This window comes from Rattus rattus, chromosome 4, assembly GCF_011064425.1.
Source record: "Rattus rattus isolate New Zealand chromosome 4, Rrattus_CSIRO_v1, whole genome shotgun sequence".
NCBI lineage: Eukaryota > Metazoa > Chordata > Mammalia > Rodentia > Muridae > Rattus > Rattus rattus.
The window spans coordinates 54,682,586-54,705,825 of NC_046157.1; the positions used below are offsets into that span (position 1 = coordinate 54,682,586).

The following is a 23,240-nucleotide window of genomic DNA, read 5'->3' on the forward strand; positions in this document are numbered from 1 at the left end:
CACTGCAGGGTTTAAGAGTTTAAAGACCATTTTAAGCCTGTCATGGTGGTGGACATCTTTAATCCCCATACTCAGGAGGTCAAGATAGGCAGATCTCTTGAGTTTGAGGCTAGCCTGGTCTACAGAGGTCTGTTCCAGGTTAGCCAGGGATACACAGAGAAACCCTGTTTCACAAAAACCAAATAAATTTAAAAGACAAAAAGGAAGGCTGTTGGAAACCCCCATCCCTCTTTCCGCCTGTTAGCTATGTTGCCTTGGGTAAACAATAGAGACCATTTCAAGTTCCTTCTCTTGGCTTCCTGCTGACGGTTTAAGACATGAATTCTTAGCTTCCGTTTCAGCCACTGTGTCTGCCTCTTACTGCCATGCTTTCTGGACTTGAGGGAATCTTACTTCTCTGCAACCATAAGCCCAAGTAAACTCCCCCTTCTGTACGTTGCCTTGATTCTGTATCACATCAGTAGGAAAAAGGCCCAGCCTTCTTCAGAGGACCGAGACCTATGAAATCAAATTTGAGAAGTTCACACATTTCTTATCCTCCACGGCCTCGGGTTATCCAAAATTGTCAGGTTCCCTTTATTGTCTTACAATTACAAGGACGCACACATCTATCTACAAGGACGCACATGGTAAATGTCCCTGCCAGAAAGAAACGTGGGTTGCTAATAGTGCTTTTTGTTTGTGTAGAAGATATTTTACTAACTAAATCTGGGTTCTTTGTAGCCATCCATGGCTGTTATTAAGCAGAGGAACATAAAACAAAGTGCTAGGCCAACAGGGTCTGTTGGTCTGCTTTTCACTGTTAGAATGAAATGCCCAAGGCTGGTTAATTTGTAAAGAAAAGACATCCATTTAGCTTAGTCTGGGAGGTGGAGAGCTTGGTTCCAGCATCTGCTGGCTTTGTTGAGGTCTCTTTGACGTACAGCATCACACTGTGAATCAATTGGAGAGGGGAGGGGGAGGAGGTATTGGGGAGGAGGAGGGGGAGGGAGGGAGAGGGAGGGAGAGGAGAGGGAGAGGGAGAGGGAGAGGAGAGGAGAGGGAGAGGAGATGTTACACAGTGAGTTGAGGAGACATCGAGGGACCCGGACCTCTTTTCTAGCAACCCACTCTGGCAGCAATCACCTCAGAAGACCATCTTTGGCATTTCCCAAGGGTGAGACCCTCCAATGACCTAAATACCTCCCATTCCCCAATGACCTAAATACCTCCCATCCCCCAGTGACCTAAATTCCTCCCACATGGCCCCACCTTTTTGTTTGTTTGTTTGTTTGTTTCCTGGGGCAGGGGGACTGTAGCTCTTAAAGGCCCTACCACCTCCCAGCATTGCTGTACTAGGGATCAAGCTTCCAACTCTCAAACCCTTGGAGAACAAACTGCATCTACACCACAGCACAGCCGTCCTTGCAACTATGAGGGATCGAAACCCCATTTGGAATGGAGCTGCTGCTTGGTAGCTGCTCATCTACCACTGCCACCTCTGACCCACCCTTTCCTGCACTTCATGTCATTATTCTCCCAGGTTTTTTTTGTAATAGTGAACTGTGAACCACTGGTTCAGGTGGACCTAGATAGAGGCACAGCACCTCTGGGCCTGGTGTGGGACAGTCTCAGCTGTGCTGTGACTCAGCCCACCCCACTATCATCCAGCACCCATTTAAGCTCAAAGCAGCCATTTTTATGACATGTCAGAGCACACATTTAGTGTTTACATGCTTCAACCATCATTAGTCATCCATGAGGATAAGGGTCCCCTGAATGGCCAAACTACCAACCTGTGCACTGCTTTGCCTTTCCCCCTATGCCACACTCGTGTTCCTTTTGTCTTCCCTTTGAGAGGAGACAGGCTCGTGAGCCAGCCTGTCCCGTGCTGTCGCCATCGCCTTCCGCTGATTGCTACCATCATTTAATTACTGTTTATGGAAATCCCCGTAGCACGCACGTCAGAGTAACTAACTGTGGTTCCAATTTAAGAACCTACCTCTGTGACCCGGAAACATTGGGCTGCAGTCCAGGGTCAGCTCTGGAAGTTGCAAACACCTTTCCTCTGGGGACTGATACTCCGGCATCTTGGCAGTTGTTCCCTTCTGTCACTCGGCCTGGGGTTGCTTACTTCAGGCTCCTCGAATCCCTCCCGCCTTTGAAAGGGCAGAGTAATTGGAGAGGTGCACGGAGCTGTGGGCCTCACAGGCTGATTTAGCACAAGGCAGAATGAAAGAACTGCTTTTAGGAAGCCAGGTTCATTAGGGTACAAGGACTCTTGCCTGCTCTTGGGGTATGGGGCCTTGCTGAGTGAGTGGGTGCTCTAGCAATCTATTTAGTCACCCATTATAAAAGAGACTCACAAACGGGTTCTTTTATTTTATTTTTAAGTATCAGCTGTAAAGATCTAGCCATGCATTGTAACCCCAACCTCCGGAACAGCTAACTAATCTGCCTGCTGAATTTCCCGGAGTTCAAGGCCAGCTGAGGTTGCCGAGGGCTCTGAGCTCCCACAGCATGGCCATGCAAACATCTCAATAGCTAGTTTGCCAATTAGCTAATTGAGTCAGAGAAATGATAAGCTCTTTGAAGTGTTCCCTGTGCCTTTTATATTTCTTGAACATTCTGAATCATTAGGCTGCGTGGCGGGTGGTTGGTCGAAGGTTTGTTTCCCTGAGCCGCATCCGCAGTGCGCTGGCTTGAGGAGGGACCGGCACATCATCTTTGGAGCCCGGTGCGCCTTCTGTGCTGCAGAGCCCCAGGCTGGACCAGGTGCTCCCAAGTCTCTTCCGAACGTGATGCATGTCTGCTTCTCTCTCCCTTTCTGTTTCCAAGGATGTTAACACAGGCGAGGGCAGCGAGTTTGCAGACAGTGGGATCGAAGGGGCCACCACGGACACGGACCTCCTGTCCAGGAGATCCAATGCCACCAACTCCAGCTACTCGCCCCCCACAGGCCGAGCCTTTGTGGGCAGCGACAGCGGCAGCAGTTCGACTGGGGATGCTGCACGCCAGGGGGTGTACGAGAACTTCAGGCGGGAACTGGAGATGAGCACCACCAACAGCGAGAGCCTGGAGGAGGCTGGCTCTGCGCACAGCGACGAGCAGAGCAGCGGAACCCTCAGCTCCCCGGGCCAGTCGGACATCCTGCTGACGGCTGCGCAGGGCACTGTGCGGAAGGCTGGCGCGCTGGCAGTCAAGAACTTCCTGGTACATAAGAAGAATAAGAAGGTTGAGTCGGCTACCCGGAGGAAGTGGAAGCACTACTGGGTGTCCCTGAAAGGTAAGGGAGGCCAGCCCAGATGCATGCTGGGAGTGCCAACGGGTGCATTCCACAGGTACTCACACAATGGCCTTCTGTTATGCAACATTTCATAATTGTATATTCAGAACATAGTCTGTCTAGAAACACAACATTAGTTGTACTTTTTTTTTTTTTAAAAGTCAAATCCTGGGGTGAGGTAAGGGCCATCACTGAATAACCGAAAGATCTGGTTTGGGATTTGGTTTTGTTTTTCTGTCTCTGTTTTCAAGACTGGGAATTGGACCCAGGGCCTCTCACATGTTACATGTGCACCACAGCTCTGTCTCACATCCCCATAGCTCTTTGTAGATTTATATTTGTTTTGAGGTACCAAATTGCCCAGGCTGGACTTGACTTTGTAATCCTTCTGCCTCAGCCTCAGGGGTAGCCATCCAACCTGGCTAATTAACCCACTTTTAAATACATGATATGGCATTGTTGACTATAGTTATGTACGACATGGTGGGGAGGCCTCCAGAGTCAGTCATCTGAGAGGATGGAAGCCTCATGTCTCTGGTATAGTAACTCTCTTGGCTTGTCACCCACCTCTCAATGCTGTCTGATTGTTTTCTGGGCTTCATGGTTGTCTTGGTTTCATTTCTGTTGCTGTGATCCAAGCAAAAGAATCATAGCGGGGTAGGAAGAGTTTCTTCGGCTCACAGTTCTAAGTTCCAGTCCATTGTTTTGGGGACGTCAAGGCAGGAACCCAAGCAAGGTAGTCACATCACATCGATAGTCAAAAACCGAGAGTAATGAATGTACCCGGTCTGCCTGCTTTGCTTGCTCTCTGCCAGCTTTCCCCACCCTATACAGTTCATGACCCTCTCTGCCTAGGGAATAGTATTGCCCACAGTGGGCTAGGTCTTTCTACATCAGTTTACAAGACAGTGTCCCCTAGACAAGCTCGTAGGCAACCCCAATAAAGACAATTACTCAATTGAGACTCTCTTCCCAGGTGACTCTACGTTGTGGCAGGTTGAAATTTTGAAGCCACTGATGTAATAGTTCAGTGAGAGGAACATGTCACATCCAGTTTTCTCATGGACAGTGATAAAGCCAGAGTTCCTCTCCAAAATTTTGTTTACATTTGTTCAAGTTTATATCTCATCTCACACAGTGACTATTGTGGAGAGAGGAATCCTTAGCTTTAATCCAAGGAAACAACCAATGGCTTGAAAAAGTCTTTAACTTTGAAATGGTAGAATATCACCAATTTTACAGGCTTCAACCTGATGCAAACAGCATGTCTAAGTCATCATTCATTTCTGAAGAAGTCACTATTTTGTAGTCCAGCCATGTTTATTGGGGTACCTTTGGCTGTGCGCATAGCAGACATGGGTACCAACACTCTTGCTTCTCAGCGAAGCCTAGCGCTTACAAGTTGTTACCACTCCTGCATGCTTTCCTGAAGAGGGCCGTGTGTCTATCTGGTCCTACTTGGGTCTGGAGACTTGGTAGTTTATTTGAGCAATAAATGTGCTTAAATACATGTGCTGGTTTTGTAACAAAGCTAGATTTGAGATTGGGAATCTCAACTGAGGGGGAGGGGTGAGATGGGAAACACACAGGAGGAAGAAGCCAGGGCTGAACTAGTAATGGTACAGCTGAGGTCAGCGTGGGGACATCCTGCAGTAGAGGCCTGGACCTGCACAGAGCCCTGTTGAGTGAGGCTAGTGTTTACCTGGGTGGCGGGTGCAGCTCGCTCCCAGAGGACAGTCAGGGCATGCACCACATCCTTTTCCATTGCTGGTGCTAGCTGGATGTTTTGTTTGCTTGTCTTTGTTTTGATGCCTGCTGAAGTAGGAACCGATGTACATGGTTAGGCTCTGTGCTGTGCCTCCCAGACACCCACGATGACGAGGGCAGCGGAGGCCCAGGTCCTCCCTTGTGTTGTTTGGTTACTCTTGACTCTCAGTGTTCCTGTGGTGTGGGATCACACTTATGAAACACAGATGTTTATCCTATGGCATACTTTGGAAAGGCATTACTGGCCTTTTTCACTCACCACCTGCCTTAGTCTCATTTGGAGATGTGCCACGGGGTCGCCTCTGGAGGCCGCCGCCATGGTTCTGCTATGATGGATGAGCTGGTGAAGAACTACTCTCCTCTTTCAGCCCCCGCCCCAAGCAGGTTCACACCTCTTGTTCCTCTATCCACTTCTATTGGGTAACTATTCCTGGGGAGGCATGAACAATTATCTACTTGCCCCCTGATGGGAAACTGACAACAGGCCAGAGTAAGGACATCACCCAGGCCCGATTTGAGTTCATGAGTTTATTGGAATTACTTACCCGACCATGACGGAGGTGTTACTCAAAGACAGCTGGATCACCAACAGCTCACCCCAGCATGGATGTCAGCTCATGAAAGCCAACACTCTGGTGCTTGCTGCACAGCTTAGGGGGAGTTCAACAGGCTGGAGAGGATCTCTCCCGGGTAGCTTAGTTGCCCTGGTCCTCTTCAGGCAGCTCTGCTTGTCCCAATGTTTATGAGTTTGAGGAGCAAAGCGCCTAGAGCCTCTAGCCAGTTTCAGGGACTTCCGGGAGGTTCGATGGATTCATTTACTTGCTGAGTTTCGAGGAGGTTCCTTGCTGGGTGGATATTTCATCCTACCTCAGGAACATTCTGAGCCTGAGCATGCTTCCCTGAAAGATGTGGACCCTCCCCCTCCCCCAACCACCATTGGAGGAAGGCGCCACACAGCACACCGCTTCCTTCACGTCAGTAATTGCTGCTGAGCACTAAGACCCGACATGAAGACCACCTACATCACACATACACCTACATCCCGGTTGTCCCTGCTGCGTTCTGTGTTGTGCTTCCTACTTACTGAATCATGAAGTTGGAGACAGTCCTCATGTTAGCATGCCTGGACCGCCATAACACAGGACCACACGCTGGATGTCTCGAACAACAGAACCTGTCAGTCTGAGGTACAAGGGTGGCTGGGCTGCCTTCTTTTGAGGCCTCCCATCTTGAGGTAGTGGTTGCTGTCTTCCTTTGGGTCTCAGCATGTGTTCTTCCTTCTGTAATGACTGTCCAGTGTCCATCTGATAGGACCCGAGTTGTTAGATTAAGGGACACCTGTTATGACAACCCTTTACCTTAACCGCCACTTTAAAGGTTATATCTACAAATACAATCCAGTTTCTGGAGTCCTGGGGTTAAGGACTCAGTGTGGGGTGTGTGAAGAGGGATGATTTTAAGCTTTGAGAAGGGCCTGGATGTCATCCGAGTCTCCTCTTACCCTGCATTTAAGAATATAATTTCTTGGTATGGAATAAAAATCAGATGACTCTTTTTACTTGGGCCATAGCAGAGGTGGCTGTTTCGTTTGTGCCTTTTCCTTCAAGAATAAGTGACCCAGGAAGCTGTAGTGTTGGCATTGAGGACCATATGAGAGAAGGGAGCCATCACACTGTCCCCATGACCCAGATCTGGGTGACACAACCTGACAGGAGCCACCCATCCCTTCACGTCTGAATCTTGACAGGTTCTTGACTCGGAGCTTCGCTCTTTCCACACAAGAGCTGTTCCATTTTCTTAGTGCCCCTTAGCTACTGGGTGAGGGGACCACACCTGGGGACTCTGGGGTAGAAAAGATTCCATTTTCTTTTTCTTTTTTTTTTCGGAGCTGGGGACCGAACCCAGGGCCTTGCGCTTCCTAGGCAAAGTGCTCTACCACTGAGCTAAATCCCCAACCCAAGATTCCATTTTCAAAGACTTCTTCGAGAATTACTCTCTGGAGGGATGCTCTTGACAGCTTAATAACCCAAAGGTCAAGTCCAAGTGAAGCTCACAACAGGCAGACTTTTATCAGAGTATGTGGTTCTTGGATTTGTTTCTTCATGTTAGTCTTAAAAAAATGGAACAGGTTGAAAATGAATGAAGTCCAGTTTCAACCACCTACTGTGATAGATCATTTTACACCAAAGTTGCGGGACTAGAAGTATTTGAAAGACTAGACTGTGTCCAGGCTAAGCCCATATCAGGATTTTTGTTCCAAACCTGTGCTCCATGTGTTGCCACTTCGATCTTAAAAAGGTCTACAGATTGTTCGTTTCATAATAGTCATGGAGATCGTCGAAAGCTGCATTTCCTAACAGCACTACTGACATTTTCCAGAGAAAATGTCTTCGTTGTAGGGACTAAGACAGTGGAAACACATACAGGTAAATCAGCTCTTTGCACTAGAGCAAAATCCCTGCGATGCTCAGCTTACAAACAGAAAAGGTTTGCTCTGGCCCCAGTGTTGGGACTTTAGCTTGTGACTGATTGGGCATGTGGCGAAGCAGTGGCTCATGGGAAGAGTGTGTGGCAGAGCTTACTGGAGAGCGAGGAGAGGAAAGAGAAGGGGCTGGAGCTAGATTGTCCCTTCAAGAACACCAAGGCCGGTCCTGCTTCACCTTCAACATCTTCCTTAGGGACCAAGACTGCACTGCATGGGCCTTGATACACTTGAGATCCAAAGTGCAATGGTCACCATTGTGCACCAGTTGCCGTAAGGTGGACACCAAGTGAGGGCAACCAAAATATAGACAGGATCTCTCTTGAGTGGTTGCCTTGGAATTCAGTTTGGCCTTGAACTCACAGAGATCCGCCCATCTCTCTCTCCTAGGTGCTGGGGTTAAAGGTGTGTACCATCATGCTCGGCACCTTGAGAACCTATTATTTTGTTATTTGTTTTTCTCTTTAATGTGTGAGCAACTTTAATGCACAGAAATGGGACATGACCTCCCTCTTTGGTTTTCCTTCAGAAAATTTGAAGTCTTTAGGATCCCAGGTATTATGAAAAAAAAGAGAGAGAGAGAATTGAGACAGGAGAGCCAATAGCATATGTTTAAATTTATGTACGTATATTTTGGATATGTGAATGGTTTAATTGTATTAATGACAGAGTCCTGTCAAGAATTGGCATTTTCAAATAATATTTAAATGACATAGAAAATGCTTAAGGGATTAAGTATAAAGAAGACTTTAAATTATATATAGTATTACCCCTCCCCCTCTTTTTTTTTTTTTACTATTATGTATATATTTGTGCACAGTGCTTGTGTGGTAGTCCCTTTTTCCTTGCATCTTTATGTGCATTCTGGGGATAGAACTTAGTTCACATGTTTGTGTGGCTAATGAGTAAGCCCTGTGAGCGACCTCCCTGGCCTCCTTACAGACTTCTGTGTTTGTGTGTGTGCACATGAACCTGTATATGCACACAAGCCTGACAGAGGGGAAATTGCATTTTAACCAGCGTGATTTTCCATTGATCTGCTCCTTTCCACATCACGCACGGGTGGGGCCTCTTTAGAGATTCCTGCCGTAACCAAGCGTTGGGCTTTCAAGGGCTTTGCAGGTCCTATAAAGTTAGCTCTTCACGGGGACTGAGGAGAGGGGTGAACAGGGTGGATCGGTTGAGTTGAAGTTGTGGATGAGTTCTGTTGTTGTTCCAGCCAGAGCTGTGGCCCAGTTGTGACTATGTGTTAAGTAACCAGGGCTTGTTCTCACAGTGAGCCTCTGGTCCTGGCCATTCAGGAGCTACTTTTCAAGCTCACCAAGTGTTTCTCTTCCTGCTGTCCACTGGTTTCATAGTATAATTAAAGATGGGCCAAGGGTCTGGCTTCCCTAAGACCTTCCTGTGAGTTCCACAGACGTCCTGTTTCAGAAAAAAGGAGGACATATTTTCATTCTAGAAAAAAAGGTTATAGATCACCTATCACACACATACACACACACACACACACACACACACACACACACACACACACACACACACACACACACATCCCCAGGTCCAGTATAACTTTTCACCACGGGCACAGATCCACGGCACACTTTTTAGACTTCCTGGTTGAGGATCAGAGGAGGCCACTTGGGAGTCAGCTCTAAGGGAAGGAAGTGTCTATCTTTAGGCCCCGATAGTGATCGCCTGAGGGAGTCTGTCGAGCTGTGTTTACAGTCACCACTGGGGTTGTGTGCCCCCAAAGTCTGCATTGTTTGAGGACAAAGACAGGCCCCCTGGCTGTCTGGGAACTCTCAGAGTAGACCAGGCCAACCTGAAACTCACAGAGACTCACCTGCCGCTGTTCCAAGTGCTGAGATTCTAGGAGTGTGTGAGCACATCCACCCACAAGAACACTTAAAACTAAACGTTCAGAGTCACAGTAGGGCTCTAAGGACTTGAAGGCATCCGTGAAGGATCCCTCTACATCGGGAGCTGTAGTGACTCTAGATCGTTACTTTCCCATAAACCCATCCAAGACCTGATTGCAAGCAGCACCTCGTAGTCCTTACCTCTTGGGTTCCCACTCTTTGACGCTCAGCCCTTTCCTGATGACCAGCGTCAGTGCCCCTTCGATGTCTTTCATTGACCAAGTGCACAAAATAATCACTCGGATGCCATTCTGTTTCCTCAGGTTGCACGCTCTTTTTCTACGAGAGTGATGGCAGGTCTGGGATAGACCACAACAGTGTCCCCAAGCATGCTGTCTGGGTGGAGAACAGCATCGTGCAGGCCGTACCTGAGCACCCCAAGAAAGATTTTGTCTTCTGCCTCAGCAACTCCCTGGGCGATGCCTTCCTCTTCCAGGTTTGTGGGGTACCTCCATTGCACACGGGGCTTCCTGTCTTGCCCAGGTATCCCGCCCTCCCCTTTAAAAGTAATGGTGAAATTCTTTACGAAAGAGAGAAGTGGTAACGACAAAATAAATAGCCGTGATGAACTGCAGAGCCCTCAGGCCGAGAGTGTGAGGCCCAAGGAGAGTTGTGCGTTGGGCTTGAGAAAGCTGCCGTGTTTGACGCGAGCAGATGGCTTTCTTGTGTAGCTTCAGTAGCACTAGATAGCACTCAGAATAGGATCATGCGCTCCTTAATTTAGGTGTGATTCGAGCTGTCAGATTTTTTATCATAATATGTTCTCTGCTAATATTAATCATAAGGTAAAATAATTACATCCCAGAAAGGACTGGTTGTCCCTAAATAGTTTCTCTTTCTCCGCTTACCAGAACTTTTATATCTAGCATTCTTGAAAGTCTGCTAATTGTTTCACAAAAATACTTCTCTGCTTCGAGGTTAACATTTCCTTTTATAGTGAGTCCTCTGAGTTTGCAAGAACTTTTTGTGCTTTTAACGAGGAAGGCTCCCCTCATTTATCCCATTAATGTGATGAAGACCACAGAGAAAGCTCAATGCACAGGATATAAACGCAACTTTCAGTGAATCCCAAGCTGAATGTGCAGTCACTAGCCAGGACAGGAAGGAGGCTTAGACCCTCCGTGGCCGCATGACACTCATATATACACATCAGCCTGCTTGTGAAACAGAACACATATGCCTTTTACCGTCCAAGCCAACACACGTGTATCTGAGATTTATTTATTTTTAAGAGAAAAGTTTGCAGATTGGCAGAGGGGAATCTTGTGGGAGTGGGTAGTGGCAACTCGGTTTTGCATTTGCTTCTTTGTGAATAGAGTAGGAGAAGGGTGCGGAGGTTAGGGGACAGCTTGCAGAAGTCAGTCTTCTTAGTCCATCACGTGGGTTCTAGGGATCAAATTCAGGTCAACAGGCTTGGTGCCTTGAATTGTAAAGTCACCTTGCCAGTTCTTCATTGGCGAGGGATAGTTTTTCTGGGTATAATATTCTTACTTGACAGCCTTATTGCCATGCATTGGAAACTGCTATCCCTCTGCCTCCATAGCTTCAAAGAGAAGCCCATTGTCATTCTTATGACTGCCCTACTTCTATGATGAATTTTTTTCTTTGGTCATTGTAATGACTTGTTATGTAGCTTATAATGTGATTTTGTATCAGTCACTGAGTTTATTCTTCTCAAAATTCATTGTGTTTCTTGTGTGTGTAGATTGTGTGTGTGTGTGTGTGTGTGGTGTGTGTGTTTTACATCCTCATCTACAGGTAGCAAGGAGAGATAGAGACACTGGACCTGGCTTGGGCTTTGAGGCTTCCAAAGTGGCAAACCCCCTAATCCTTTCTAAACAGTTCATTAGGTGGGGACTACCCATGCAGACATGAGCCTATTGGGGGCACATTCATTCAAACCTAGCAGCAAACACACTTAGCCTCTGAGCCATCTGCCCAGCCCCTCCTACGAATATATCGATTTTCTGATTAATGCTCTCTGTTTATAACTTAACCACTTCAAAAGATTTACTATAAAAAGCTATGTTAACTTGGGAGCAAGGTGATATTTCCTAAATCAGTGGTCAAGGGCCAGGGGACCCATCTCAGTTGGCTGTGTTTGCAGTGTGCAAAAAGTCCTGAGTTCACAGTCCAACTTTACTATTGCCCTCATACTTCACTTCTTTAGAAAAGGTGCCGATTATTTTTCTGTCTCTCCGGCAGTGCTCCCTGTCTTCAAGGTGCTCCACAGTGGGGCCTCTCTCAGTAGATTGTCTTATTAATTGGATGGTTCACCCCACGTGTGAACCTGATGCTCGCTCAGAAAGGCAGGAGGCCTCCAGGGTGCACACTGGATGTCAGGGTGGAGCTAACCCAAGCCCCTCTCTCCTCACACCCTCCTGTTGTCTGAGTGTCCTGCCAGTGTCACTACTGAGCCTAAGCAGTGGTGACAGGGAAGCATCCATCCTTTTCTGGTCCAAACAGTCAAGCCGCTCCTAGGGAACTCCTGTCAGCCGCTTGCATCTGCTTATCAGATGGTTACAGCAAGGAATCCTGTTTCTCTTCCTCACCTCTGCTATGAGTTCCCACTGAAAGGACCTACTCGGCCACAGAAATGCTAGCGGGATCCACCTGACAAGTCACATTGTACAGAATGCTTTTTGAGGCAACATGAGACTTTATTCTTCTTTCTATGGGGACTTTTTATGCTACTTATGTGGACCTTTTCAGAGGAAATTACTGTCGTTTGGGATCTGTGATGGCGTTTCCCGCCATCTACTTATTGTAATCTGCATAGCTCCTGAGGGTCTGAATTTGAAAGAAACCCGTGTGTGTGCTGGGGTGGGGTGGGGGTGAGGTTAAAGCAAGGGAGATCAGCTGTGATTATGGAAATAATTTGTAGGTTATTTCAGCCCCAGGGCTCAATTCACCGCTCAGTTTTCAGGGCACCGATTCAACCCTGCTGCCCAGAAGACCCACACACTGGCCCTGGGAAAGAGATTCGCATAACCCACAGAAGTAGAAAGGGGGTTCTGTGTGAAGAGTGGGGGTGGGAATGAGGGAGAGCATTGGAATAGCTGATACAGAAGGCGTTTTAGGCTGCCTGCAGAGTGTGACTGTATCTCCTTCCCCTAAACTATTTTAACAAGGGCTCTTCCCTCCGACTCGATGTCAGACACAGCATCCACCACTTACACGGTCCAGTTTCCTCCCTGGCGTGCATCTGGTGAATCCATCCATCCCTAGAGAGTGCTGCAGTCCCTGACAGCTCAGCCCCTTGCAGGAAACATCCCAACATGTGTTTCAAATTCCCGTGCCCGTTGACTAGGGAGCTTAGCTACCAGACAGGGCAAGAGATAAAGACGCGTGATTGAGTGGAAAATGCGTGCGGTTGTGTATGTAGAGGGGTGAAGAAAGGAACGGCTTTATCAGAAGCGCCTTTCCTCCGTGTATCTCTGTCACTTAGAAGACCATTTTTACTAGGCTACTTCCTCTACGTTATGAAAACTCATAAAGAGAAACGGTACTTTGCGCATAAGGAGACTTAAAAAGCGGGCAACTTGAGACCGTTTTCTTTAGTCTTGAGTGTCTGACAGACAGTGGATTCTCAGTCAGCGCCATCAACGCCCAGTCTTTTGTAGGAATCAGAAGGAAGTTTCGCTCTCTTCCTAACAGTCCAGTTATAGAAGTCAAACATGGCATCACTGTGGATAAGGGGCAGTTTTGAGTTTCAGCAAGCTCTGGGGATCCTTCTAACAGGTGTCAGACTTTCGGAGGTCACCGAGGTCACAGACAAATGCCCAGGACAAGAAAACCGGGCTAGGGAAAAACCTGAATGTCATCTACCAAAAGATGTACACTCTGTAGAAAGGATGGTAGAGAGGGGACTTGTGTGGACTGATGCAGCTCCCCCTCCCTCTGGGCATCATAGCTGCAAGAGCCTCCTGAGGTCAGCGCCCCTGCCTCTTCTCCTCCTTGGGCTATCTGTCCGAGGTGCTTGAGCCATTTTCCTTGTCTTATCTGGACTCGTGCCTCCTGTGCTCCTGTGGTCAGCCCCGTGCTGCCTGCTGAAGGTCTTAGTGTATCCATTTCCTCTCCCACACCGTCGTTCCTCTAAGTCATACAGACGGCTCATCCAAAGTTGAAGTATCTTAACCCCCCAGCATCAACTCTTATCCCATAATTCTCTGCCATTTATTTGGTAGACTTCCCTCCCTCCCCGCCCAAACCAAAACAGAGAACTTTAATTTCTTTTAAATGTCGTCTTTGTGGGTTTTGCCTTTGGAATGGGACAAACCACATCTCAGGTCTTTTCTTTGGCAGTTTGTGTGTTGACTCGGCTTACAGCTAAGTCCTGTTTTCTCGGCACTGTGGATCGTGTCTCTGCTCCCAGGCTGCCCCTGAGAAAGCTTTTTGGTGGCAACATATTCAACCTCAACTCCTGCTAGGAAGCGAAGGTGAAAGTGGCCAGTACAAAAGGGGGCGAGTAGGGGTGCACTGCCATGTTTGATAACCGGCTCTTGTGTTACCCTTCTGTTTAGGAGTCAGCGGTTTCCCCAACACCCAACACAGGCTAACCACCTCCATCTCTCCACCTCCCTGCTCCCCTTTCACTGTGATAGGGTCTAATGCTGGTCCCAGCTTCAGGTCCTCTGGCTCTTCTGAGGAGGCCGTAGGTTTAGGGGAAGCCTCAGAGTCTCTGTTCTTGCTTCTGCCCTCTCTGACTTTGAGCTGGAGACTCGCATCCAACACCTGGTGATCTAAGGCTCTGCTCATAGTTAATAATGAGGCACCTCACCCTGCCTGGCCACGATCCGCCTGTGGTCAGTTACTCTGACGGACAGTGGCCTTCTGTGTAGGCACTTCAGTCGATAGCTTTTGTGGTGTTTTCTCAGGGGTCTTCAACTTTGCCAGTGGGGAGTCCGCACTTTGCTTTCAGGGGGCCGATAACATAACCACATGCTTCTTTGCTTGTGGACAGCAGTTCCTGCCTCTTCCTATATTTAATTCCCCTTCTATAAAAACGACCCTCAGTTGGGGATGGGAAGAGAGTGAGGTGTATGGGCTCCAGTGTGGAGGAGAATCTTCATGCTAGGTTCCCTATACAGATAAAAATGGGAACTTGATTGAGTCTTATATTAGCAAAACTCGTACACAGGATAGGACCACGAGGGAAAGGCCTTCGAAGAATTCACACAGGACTCCCGTTTTCTAGCCTCTTAAAGGTGGACACTTCCATTCCTCCCTTTTTTGTTCCTTTAAAATTAAAAATAGACTTTGAACGTCCTGTAGAATCAATTCTTGTGCTTCTGTCAACCCACTGTACCCCAAGTCTCAGTCCCCCAGGTCTGGCCTTTGTTTTCTGGGGTTTCATTTCTCCACTTTAAATCGAGCCTCCTGCCTGTTATGCAAACCATCGATCATCGGAAATCACCGAGGGTCCTCCGTGAGGTGTGTGATCTGAAGTTAGACCTATTTAAAAACATACTGGAGCCCCGAGCTTCGTCACATATCAGAGCACAGAGGGCTCTTACTCCAAGACATAATTTTTTTTTGCTGATTATCTGTTGGCAAGAATTTTTTTTCCTTCATCGAACTTCGTGTGGTATTTATAACATCCACAGAAGGCAGCAGAAGGATCATGTTCTTTACCTGACCACTGTCATAGCGTGATGTAGGGAATGGCGGGTGAGGGCGAGCAGGCAGGGGTGAGCCAGGGTGTACGGGTAGGTGTGGGTGGTCTCTCCTTCCTACCTCTGTGGACCCCGGACTCTGGAGACGAGCTCTTTCTTAGATCATGTCCCGGCCAGCATTTGGCCCCTGTAAGTTTTAGTGGGCTAAGCACCTTCCCCAGGTGTCAGACTGTGGACATTAGTTCATAGAGAGGCCACCCTGGACCCTGCTACATTATGTTAGCAGACCGCTGTGGTCTTCTCAGAACTCTTGAGCCCGTGAACTGATGACGCATGTCAAGACGTTTCTCCACAGAGGTAGCTGCCGAGAAAAGTCAGCACAAAGGTTCCCTGCCCTCTCGTGAGGACTGGGCTCCCTTGTGCCGCTGCGAAAGGCCCAACTTTGCTCAAGAGCTCATTTAGTGAACTGTCCTGCTCTGAAGTGAGTTCAGCTTACTACAGGGAATGGCCGTTTTATTTAGACAGGACAGCAGGAGCAAAACTTCTCACTAATGGAGATGCCTTCAGCCACTGGCTGGGTTTTAGACTTGGACGGCTGAGACATCTTAGCCGTTAAAGGGGGATGGGGTGTTGGTGGCTAAATTCTCATAAACCTGCTGTCACATGAATACCTAGCTCTGAGGGACTGACATTTTCCTCTCCCTTTGATTATATTTTATTTATTTATTTTTTATGTATGTGCCAGTGCATTTGTGTGTGTTTAAGCCACGGGGCAGGAGCCTCCACTTAGTTTATTTTGGAGACAGGGTCTGCTCACTGGCCTGGAGCTCTCTGGTTAGGCTAGGCTGGACTGGCCATCAAGCCTGTGGTCTCCTGTGACTGGTCTTACAGCACTGGGCTTACAAGCCATGCACACCCACACTCTTTACGTGGGTCCTGGGGTTCAAGCTCAGGTCCTCATGCTGTGGGCAAGCGCCTTACCATCTGTGCCCCTTCCCAGCTCCCCTTTCCTCTCTGAATTTTTCTGTTCTTTTTAATTATCTTAGAATACATAAAATAATCCCCTCAACCATTTTCGTAGGAGCCCAGTCCAATAGCATGGCACCCATTCACATTGCTTCTGTCTGCTTCCAGAACGATTTTTTCTTTTTACTGCACTAGACTTCTGTGCCTACCACAGCTGTCCATGGGTCCCAGCCCCACCCTAGCCAGCGGCAGTCGCCACCTGCTGGTCTTTAGAAGAAGTGAGTTCCAAGACTGATGATGTCACTTGAGTTGATACCACCTCCATTTGTTTGATTGTCTGTGTGCTGAGGGTCAAACCTTGGGAAGGCTGGGTAAGCACCACTAAAACGCTGTCCCCTTTCGTCCCCACTTCTTAAAAGAGAGATGGATGGAGGTAGCCTCTCTGACATCAGAATGGACAACCCTGCCCTTGACTGAGGTTGGCTGAGGTCCTCATGGGAGGGAAGCAGAACTGATTCCCTTTAACTCCAGCCCCAGGGGGATCTGATGCCCTCTTCTGGCCTCCTCCAGCACTGCACACACATGGTGCACAGACACACGTGCAGACAGAACACATACAAAAAATTAAAAAAATAAATCTCTCTTTTCAAAGCTGCTGCCGCTGGCTGCCGTGTGTGCGGGCTGCCGTGTGTGCTGGCACATCAGTTTTGCTGAGTGAGTAGTTGCTTCTATACCGTGAGCTCCTTTAGTGGGCCACAAGGCGTCAGCACACCCATCTTCAGTTGGTTGTACTTAACTGCTCTCCGAAGCATTTATCCCCTCTCTGAGCAGCCAGAAATGCCAAGTGCAGGGGGCTTCAAGTTGCTCTAAACGTTTGCCAACGCCGGAGTCACCGTTTTCTTTTCTTCCTTTTCAGAAAATAATCCGCATTATTACTTTTCCATCCAAGTTGATTCTTTCACTAACAAAAGTAAAAATGTGACCAGGCATGGTGGCTCACCCTGGTAATCCCACAGTCACTTGGGAGGCTAAGGATAAAAGATCAAGAGCTCGGGCCACCTAAGCTGTCTTAACCTGTCTCTAAAAACTAGCCCAGGTAAACAAATAACAACCAGGAAAAATAACTCAGACTAACAAAACCGCCCCTCCTGAGGGGTCCAAGGCTCAGACACCTCATCAGCCTGGAAGCTGCCTAGAGGGTTTCACTGTTTGTGGGAGGAGCTTGAACTCGGCTTTTCAGGGGAAAGGAACTAGACAGGAAAGACAAGTTTAAGTACTTCAGAGTATTCATTCCAACCCCCATCTTTACCCTTCACAGTCACATGTGGCTGTAGTGTTCTCACCTCATCTCCCCCTACTCAATCCGCAGAACTCGATAGCCAGTCATGCCCTCTGTCCAGTTCTGCGCATGTGCAGACGATGCCGGTCTTTGCTTTTCTCTTTGTAAGCTCACGCCCTCTGTCCAGTTCTGCGCATGTGCAGACGATGTCAGTCTTTGAGTTTCTCTTTATACGCTTAACCAGGGTCAGGTCTTTCAGGCTCGATAACTGGTTTTCTTGCAAGACAACATTTTAAACATCGAAGGCCATTTTTTTGGATGAATACAAAGTTTCCAGATTCAGCTTTCATGATTACCGATGGCTTCGGTTGTCCTTTAACTAAAATTCCCATTCTTAGACACCAAGGGATAATGTGCTGGAGGTGGGCATGGGTGCTGATAAAAGAATTTTGTTGGTAAGCCAGCCAGCTAGTGAGGTAAACATACAGATTACTGCCTACAAGGGGAAATGGTGACAGCAGCCACCGTGGTGTTGTAGTGACGGGGCCAGGCAGTTCCTCAGGTGACTTAAATACAGCGCCTTTACTGAGTTCTTTGTGCTGCAGGGTAAAGTCTAGCATCTCCACATTTACAGATATTTCCTGATTGATCTCCTAGTTTTAGAAAAAGTGTTTTATTATTCTTTTGAGAATTTTATATAATCTATTTTGATTATATTTTCCCATCCCCCCAAATCCTCCCAGATCCTCCCCACCTCCCTGTCTGTCTGTCTGTCTATCTGTCTGTCTCTCCCCACTCCATCTCTGTCCTCCTCTTTGTCTCTCTTTTAACCCACTGAGCTCTGTTTGTGTTGTAGATTGCTCCTTGATGTGAAGCCTGCCTACCCTGGAGTATGATTGATAAACCAGAGTCTCACCACCACAGCAAACAGACTCCCCCTCTCCCAACGGCAGTCAAATGCTAGCAGCTCCTCAGCTAGGGGGAGCTAGGGGGAGCTAGCAAGGAGCTAGGGGGAGCTAGGGGGAGCTAGGGGTGCCCACTTCCCCCTTCAATGCTGGACTTTGGTCTGGCTTGAGTGTGTGCAGAGCCTGTAAATTTTTAAGTTACCACGTGAGTTTTTGCCCCCAAACGTTTCCACCACTTTTGCCTTTCAGAGCATCTTTGTCTTATACCACCCACATTTTGGGGTCACCTGTTCATTGGCATGGGTCACCTGTATTTAGTGTGGTGGGGGGGGGTCACACAATGCTCTCAGTGCTCCTGTTAAACAGGCTGTTGGTAGTTTGTGGATGGCTCATGGGTCGATGCTGGTCATGGATGCAGTCCTGGAGTTCCCTAAGGCCCTTGATCCTGGCTGCCTTGAGCCTCTCTGTATCCTTTTGATAGAGCTGCTTAAACCTGCGATAGGTTCTTTGGAAGAACCATTTAAGCAACAGAATTTCATAGGCGAATTGGTTGTTAACACACGGCTTCTTCGAGGATGCTGTTTGAGTGGTTGTGGGTGGGGTAGGGGCTGGCCCTGTTTTGTGGATTTCTAGATAGGGTATGCTAAGGTAGTCGTGTGTGTGTGTGTGTGTGTGTGTGTGTGAGTGTGATCTGTCTGTCTGTTTAGACCTGACACCTCCTCTGACACCACCTCCTGGGACACACTGCTAGTTTCTGTGAACTTCTAAAAAGAGGCCTCTTCTCCCTGCTCCCTTCTCATATAGACCACCAGCCAGACAGAGCTGGAGAACTGGATCACGGCCATCCACTCTGCCTGCGCAGCTGCGGTCGCAAGGCACCACCACAAGGAAGACACGCTCCGCCTCCTCAAGTCGGAAATCAAGAAGCTGGAGCAAAAGATTGACATGGACGAGAAAATGAAGAAGATGGGCGAGATGCAGCTGTCCTCCGTCACGGACTCAAAGAAGAAGAAGACCATACTCGACCAGGTGACATCTCTGTTCTCTTGGCAGCGCTGTCTCCCAGACTGTCAAACTCTTCACTGTGGCTGTCACGTTTCCCCGCCCTTTGTTTAGAATTGATTGTTTTGCTCTGGAGGAAACAATAAGACATGAACAGAAGGCAGAAGTGGAGAGAAGAACCTTCCGGCTCCTTCCATCCTTGTGTTTCCAGGGGAAGCTGCCATTTGAAATCTAGGATTCCCCTCCCCACCTTATCGTGGAGCTGACCTCTGACCCCGATTTCCTCAATGAACTTAGAAACCCAAATTTAAAGAGTGACGGGTGTTGTTTGAAAGTCCACTCAGCTGTCTCTCGCTACATTGGGAATTGGTTTCAAGAACCTCGCAGAAACCCAAATCTGTGTATGCCCCGGTCCTTGACATAAGAGACAGCATAGTGTGTGTTCCTAAGCTACGCACATCCTCTTGTGTATCTTAACCCATCCCTGTGTCATGCCTCGTAGATAGAAATTATTGCTGTGCTGTAGTGCCTAAGAGATGACAAGAGTCTGAACACAGTCACTATAGCTATAGGGTACATAGGGCCCTTCACTCTGTTCTTTCTGTTATTGCCTGCTGTAGTTTTTAAATTCACAAAGCTACCCACAAGGAAAGTTCCCATAGCAAAGAATCCACGTGACATGAGCAACAGCCTAGCAGTCAGCGCATGTGGCCACTTCCTTCGTCTAGCTCTAACAGGACCCTAACTCGTGTTGGACCCCCTCGGTCTCTGCTCCCTGTCTTGAAGGGTTGCCCTGTGAGATGCTTCCCAGTAATGCAACCGCATGTGACCCTGTGCCTGCCTTCTTCCCTTAGCAGAGCCTCTGGAGTTTGGTCTGCACCCTCTCTTCCACACCCGCATGCCTTCCTCCTTTGAGCCTGTTCCCTATTCCCTTGTACAGACAGCCATTTCTCCTTTGATGAGCACTTGAGCCATTTGCAGCTTCTCGGCTGCTGTGAACACCGCCATCATAAATGTCTGTGTTCTCACTGACTTTACCAGACATCAAAGGGAGGTGTGACCAATGACCTCTCACATTGTCCTCTCTGAAGATTTGAGTTTAAGTGTGTGAGTGTCACCTGTTGTATGTCTGGGCATCACACACATTCTTGGTGCCCACAGAGGTCAGAAGAGGGCATTGGAACCACTAGAAATGAAGTTATAGGCGGTCATGAGTTGTCCTGGGGTGCTGAACAGACCCTGGGTTCTGACAGAGCAGTGAAAGCTCTTAGCTGCTGAGTGCCTCTCCAGCATGAGCTTTCACCCTGTGTCAGTGAGCTAGTCTTGAATGCACTCTGCCTTCCGTGATCTTACTTGAATGTCCTATCAGTAGCTAGAGGATATTTTGCCACTTTGAGTGACAAAGACAGGAGTGGACACTAGCTGTGGGTGGAATCCCATGCCCCAGTATCTGGGTATCCACCACTGACAGTTTATACTTCCAACCCTTTTTTACCACCCCACTTTTACCAAAAAGCTTTTGGTTTATTTACTTTTGACCTTTGACTTCACGTTTCTTCTCTTTTCTTGGTAAAAGCCCTCTCTTAGTCCCCATGAAAGTTCCTTGGTACTGGAAATTCCTCCATTCTTATTCCTTCTGTCTTATGTCTGTGGTCAGAATTGACACACCGCACACACACACACACACACACACACACACACACACACACACATACACACACACACACTCACACACATACATACACACACATGCACACACATACTCTCACACACACCCACTCACACGCATTGTCTCTCATACACACACACGCACACACACATGCATACACACATATGCACACACACTCTCTCACACACCCCACTCATACAGTGTCTCTCATACACACACACATGCACACACACACAGACACACATACTCATATACACATATTCACACACACTCACACACACACACATACCCACATGCACACACATACTCTCACACACACCCACTCACACGCATTGTCTCTCATACACACACGCACACACACATATGCACACACATATGCACACACACTCTCTCACACACCCCACTCATACACAGTGTCTCTCATACACACATGCACACACACATATGCACACACACTCTCACACACACCCACTCACACACAGTGTCTCTCATACACACACACACGCACACACACACATGCACACACACTCTCACACACACCCACTCACACACAGTGTCTCTCATACACACACACATGCACACACACACTCTCACACACACTCTCACACACTCATCCACATGAAATCTCGGCTAGGAGAGCACCAATAACTGACTGAGCATTTATTATACCGAGTTTATGGTTACAATCTTTGTAAAGAAGAAAATGTGCACCCTAGGAGGTGCCTAGCCTCCCCCGCCCCCTACCCCTGTTGTTTACCCTCTAGAATTGTAATTGTGCCTTTACGATAAACAGATCTGCAAGATTATTGGAGAAGAGGGTGGCTAACGTTTGTTCTAACCTTTCCTGACCCTTTCTCCCGCCCCCTCACTACTCTAGATCTTCGTTTGGGAGCAGAACCTCGAACAGTTCCAGATGGACCTTTTCCGGTTCCGCTGTTACCTTGCCAGCCTCCAGGGCGGGGAGCTGCCAAACCCCAAAAGACTCCTAGCCTTTGCCAGCCGGCCCACCAAGGTGGCCATGGGTCGCCTTGGCATCTTCTCGGTCTCATCTTTTCACGCCCTGGTGAGTAGGACAAGTGAGTTTTGGAAAAATACCCATCCCAGTGCTTGATCCTGAGCAGGACCTGAAAGGGATTTGGAAGTGTTTCCCTAGTTTGCTGCCCAATACAGATTTCCAAAAAGTCTTCACTTTGATGTTAATGCACAATTTTTTCAAACCTGTGTGGAAATGGGCTTAACTCACCTTTTGATAGGACTTAAACTATTGTGTAAGGAAAATGCAAAAGGCCCTGTTCCCACATCCTATGCCCAACCTACCCCCTGTCCGTGGTGTCGGGAATTGAAGCCAAGATTGCACACATGCGAGATAAGCACTCTACCATTGAGCTACACCCCTGCCCCATAACAGTGCTGTCTTGAGATATGGTCACTGCAGTGTTTGTAGATAGATGTTATTTTTAGGCAGTTTTGGCAAAGTTAAAAAAGAAGTTAACTTTATGTAAATGATCGATGGAGGGCTTTTCTTTGTGAATAAATCTATTCTCTCATGGGTAGATGTGCTCTCCTCAGTCCCCCACACGACCTACACAGCTCTCTATGGAGATTGGAGGTCTCACTTTGCCATAGTTTGATGGCTGTAATTATATGGCGTGTTAGAGGAAGGCCGAGTCTCAGTGATGACAGAACCAGACACGTATTCTCCTAAGGAAGAGGCTTTTGTCTGACCCCTAGCGCGAGCCGCAGGTCGTGTGGTTTGCCTTGTTGACAATCTGTAGTCCCGAATGCTTGCTAAGTTACAGGTTTATGTACTTTGGGCCTATTTCTGCCAAAGGGGAAAAATAACCCATGTACAATCAACATGTATGTTGTAGCCTATCTAGGGGGACACCCTCTGTGACCCGTTTGCTGTGGAATTAGATAGATGTTAAGTGTCAAGGTGCAGAACTGCCCTGGGAAGTCCCAGCCGGGGCACCGCTGAGCCCTCCGCTGAATTCTGAGCTATAATTCGGTCCAAGGTGTTTGCATTTCTTTGTAAGTAGATTAGTGTCATCATTCAGATAATTAGGGGGAGGTTTGCATTTTGGAAGAGCTATTACACCAGTTTCTACAGTTTGCTAAAACGGTCTTGTCTACTAATTTCAGCCCTTCTTGCCTCTCTGTGGCTGTTACAGTTTTGTTTTTTGTTTTCTGTAATAAGGGGGCAAGTGAGGGCCAAGTCCTGAACTGAGTTTTCACTTACGCTGTGGTCTAGGTTTGTTACCTGGAGACCTAAACACCAGTTTTTAACTTAGCCAAGTCTTTTTTCAGTGTGGGGAGAAAATATGAGATGGACATTTTCACTTTGCTCCCATCAGAATATCCTAATCGAGTG

The 23,240-nt window shown here is 47.9% G+C and overlaps 1 protein-coding gene across 1 annotated transcript in view; it reads left to right on the forward strand.

Annotated features, from left to right (window-relative positions):
* Window positions 1-23,240, forward strand: part of Tiam1 (TIAM Rac1 associated GEF 1) — a 182,523-nt gene that overhangs the window by 75,693 nt on the left and 83,590 nt on the right. The window contains exons 5-8 of the mRNA XM_032900461.1: window positions 2,818-3,265; window positions 9,697-9,869; window positions 19,003-19,227; window positions 21,747-21,932. Coding sequence (XP_032756352.1) covers window positions 2,818-3,265; window positions 9,697-9,869; window positions 19,003-19,227; window positions 21,747-21,932 — 1,032 coding nt within the window. The remainder of the gene's footprint in view (window positions 1-2,817; window positions 3,266-9,696; window positions 9,870-19,002; window positions 19,228-21,746; window positions 21,933-23,240) is intronic.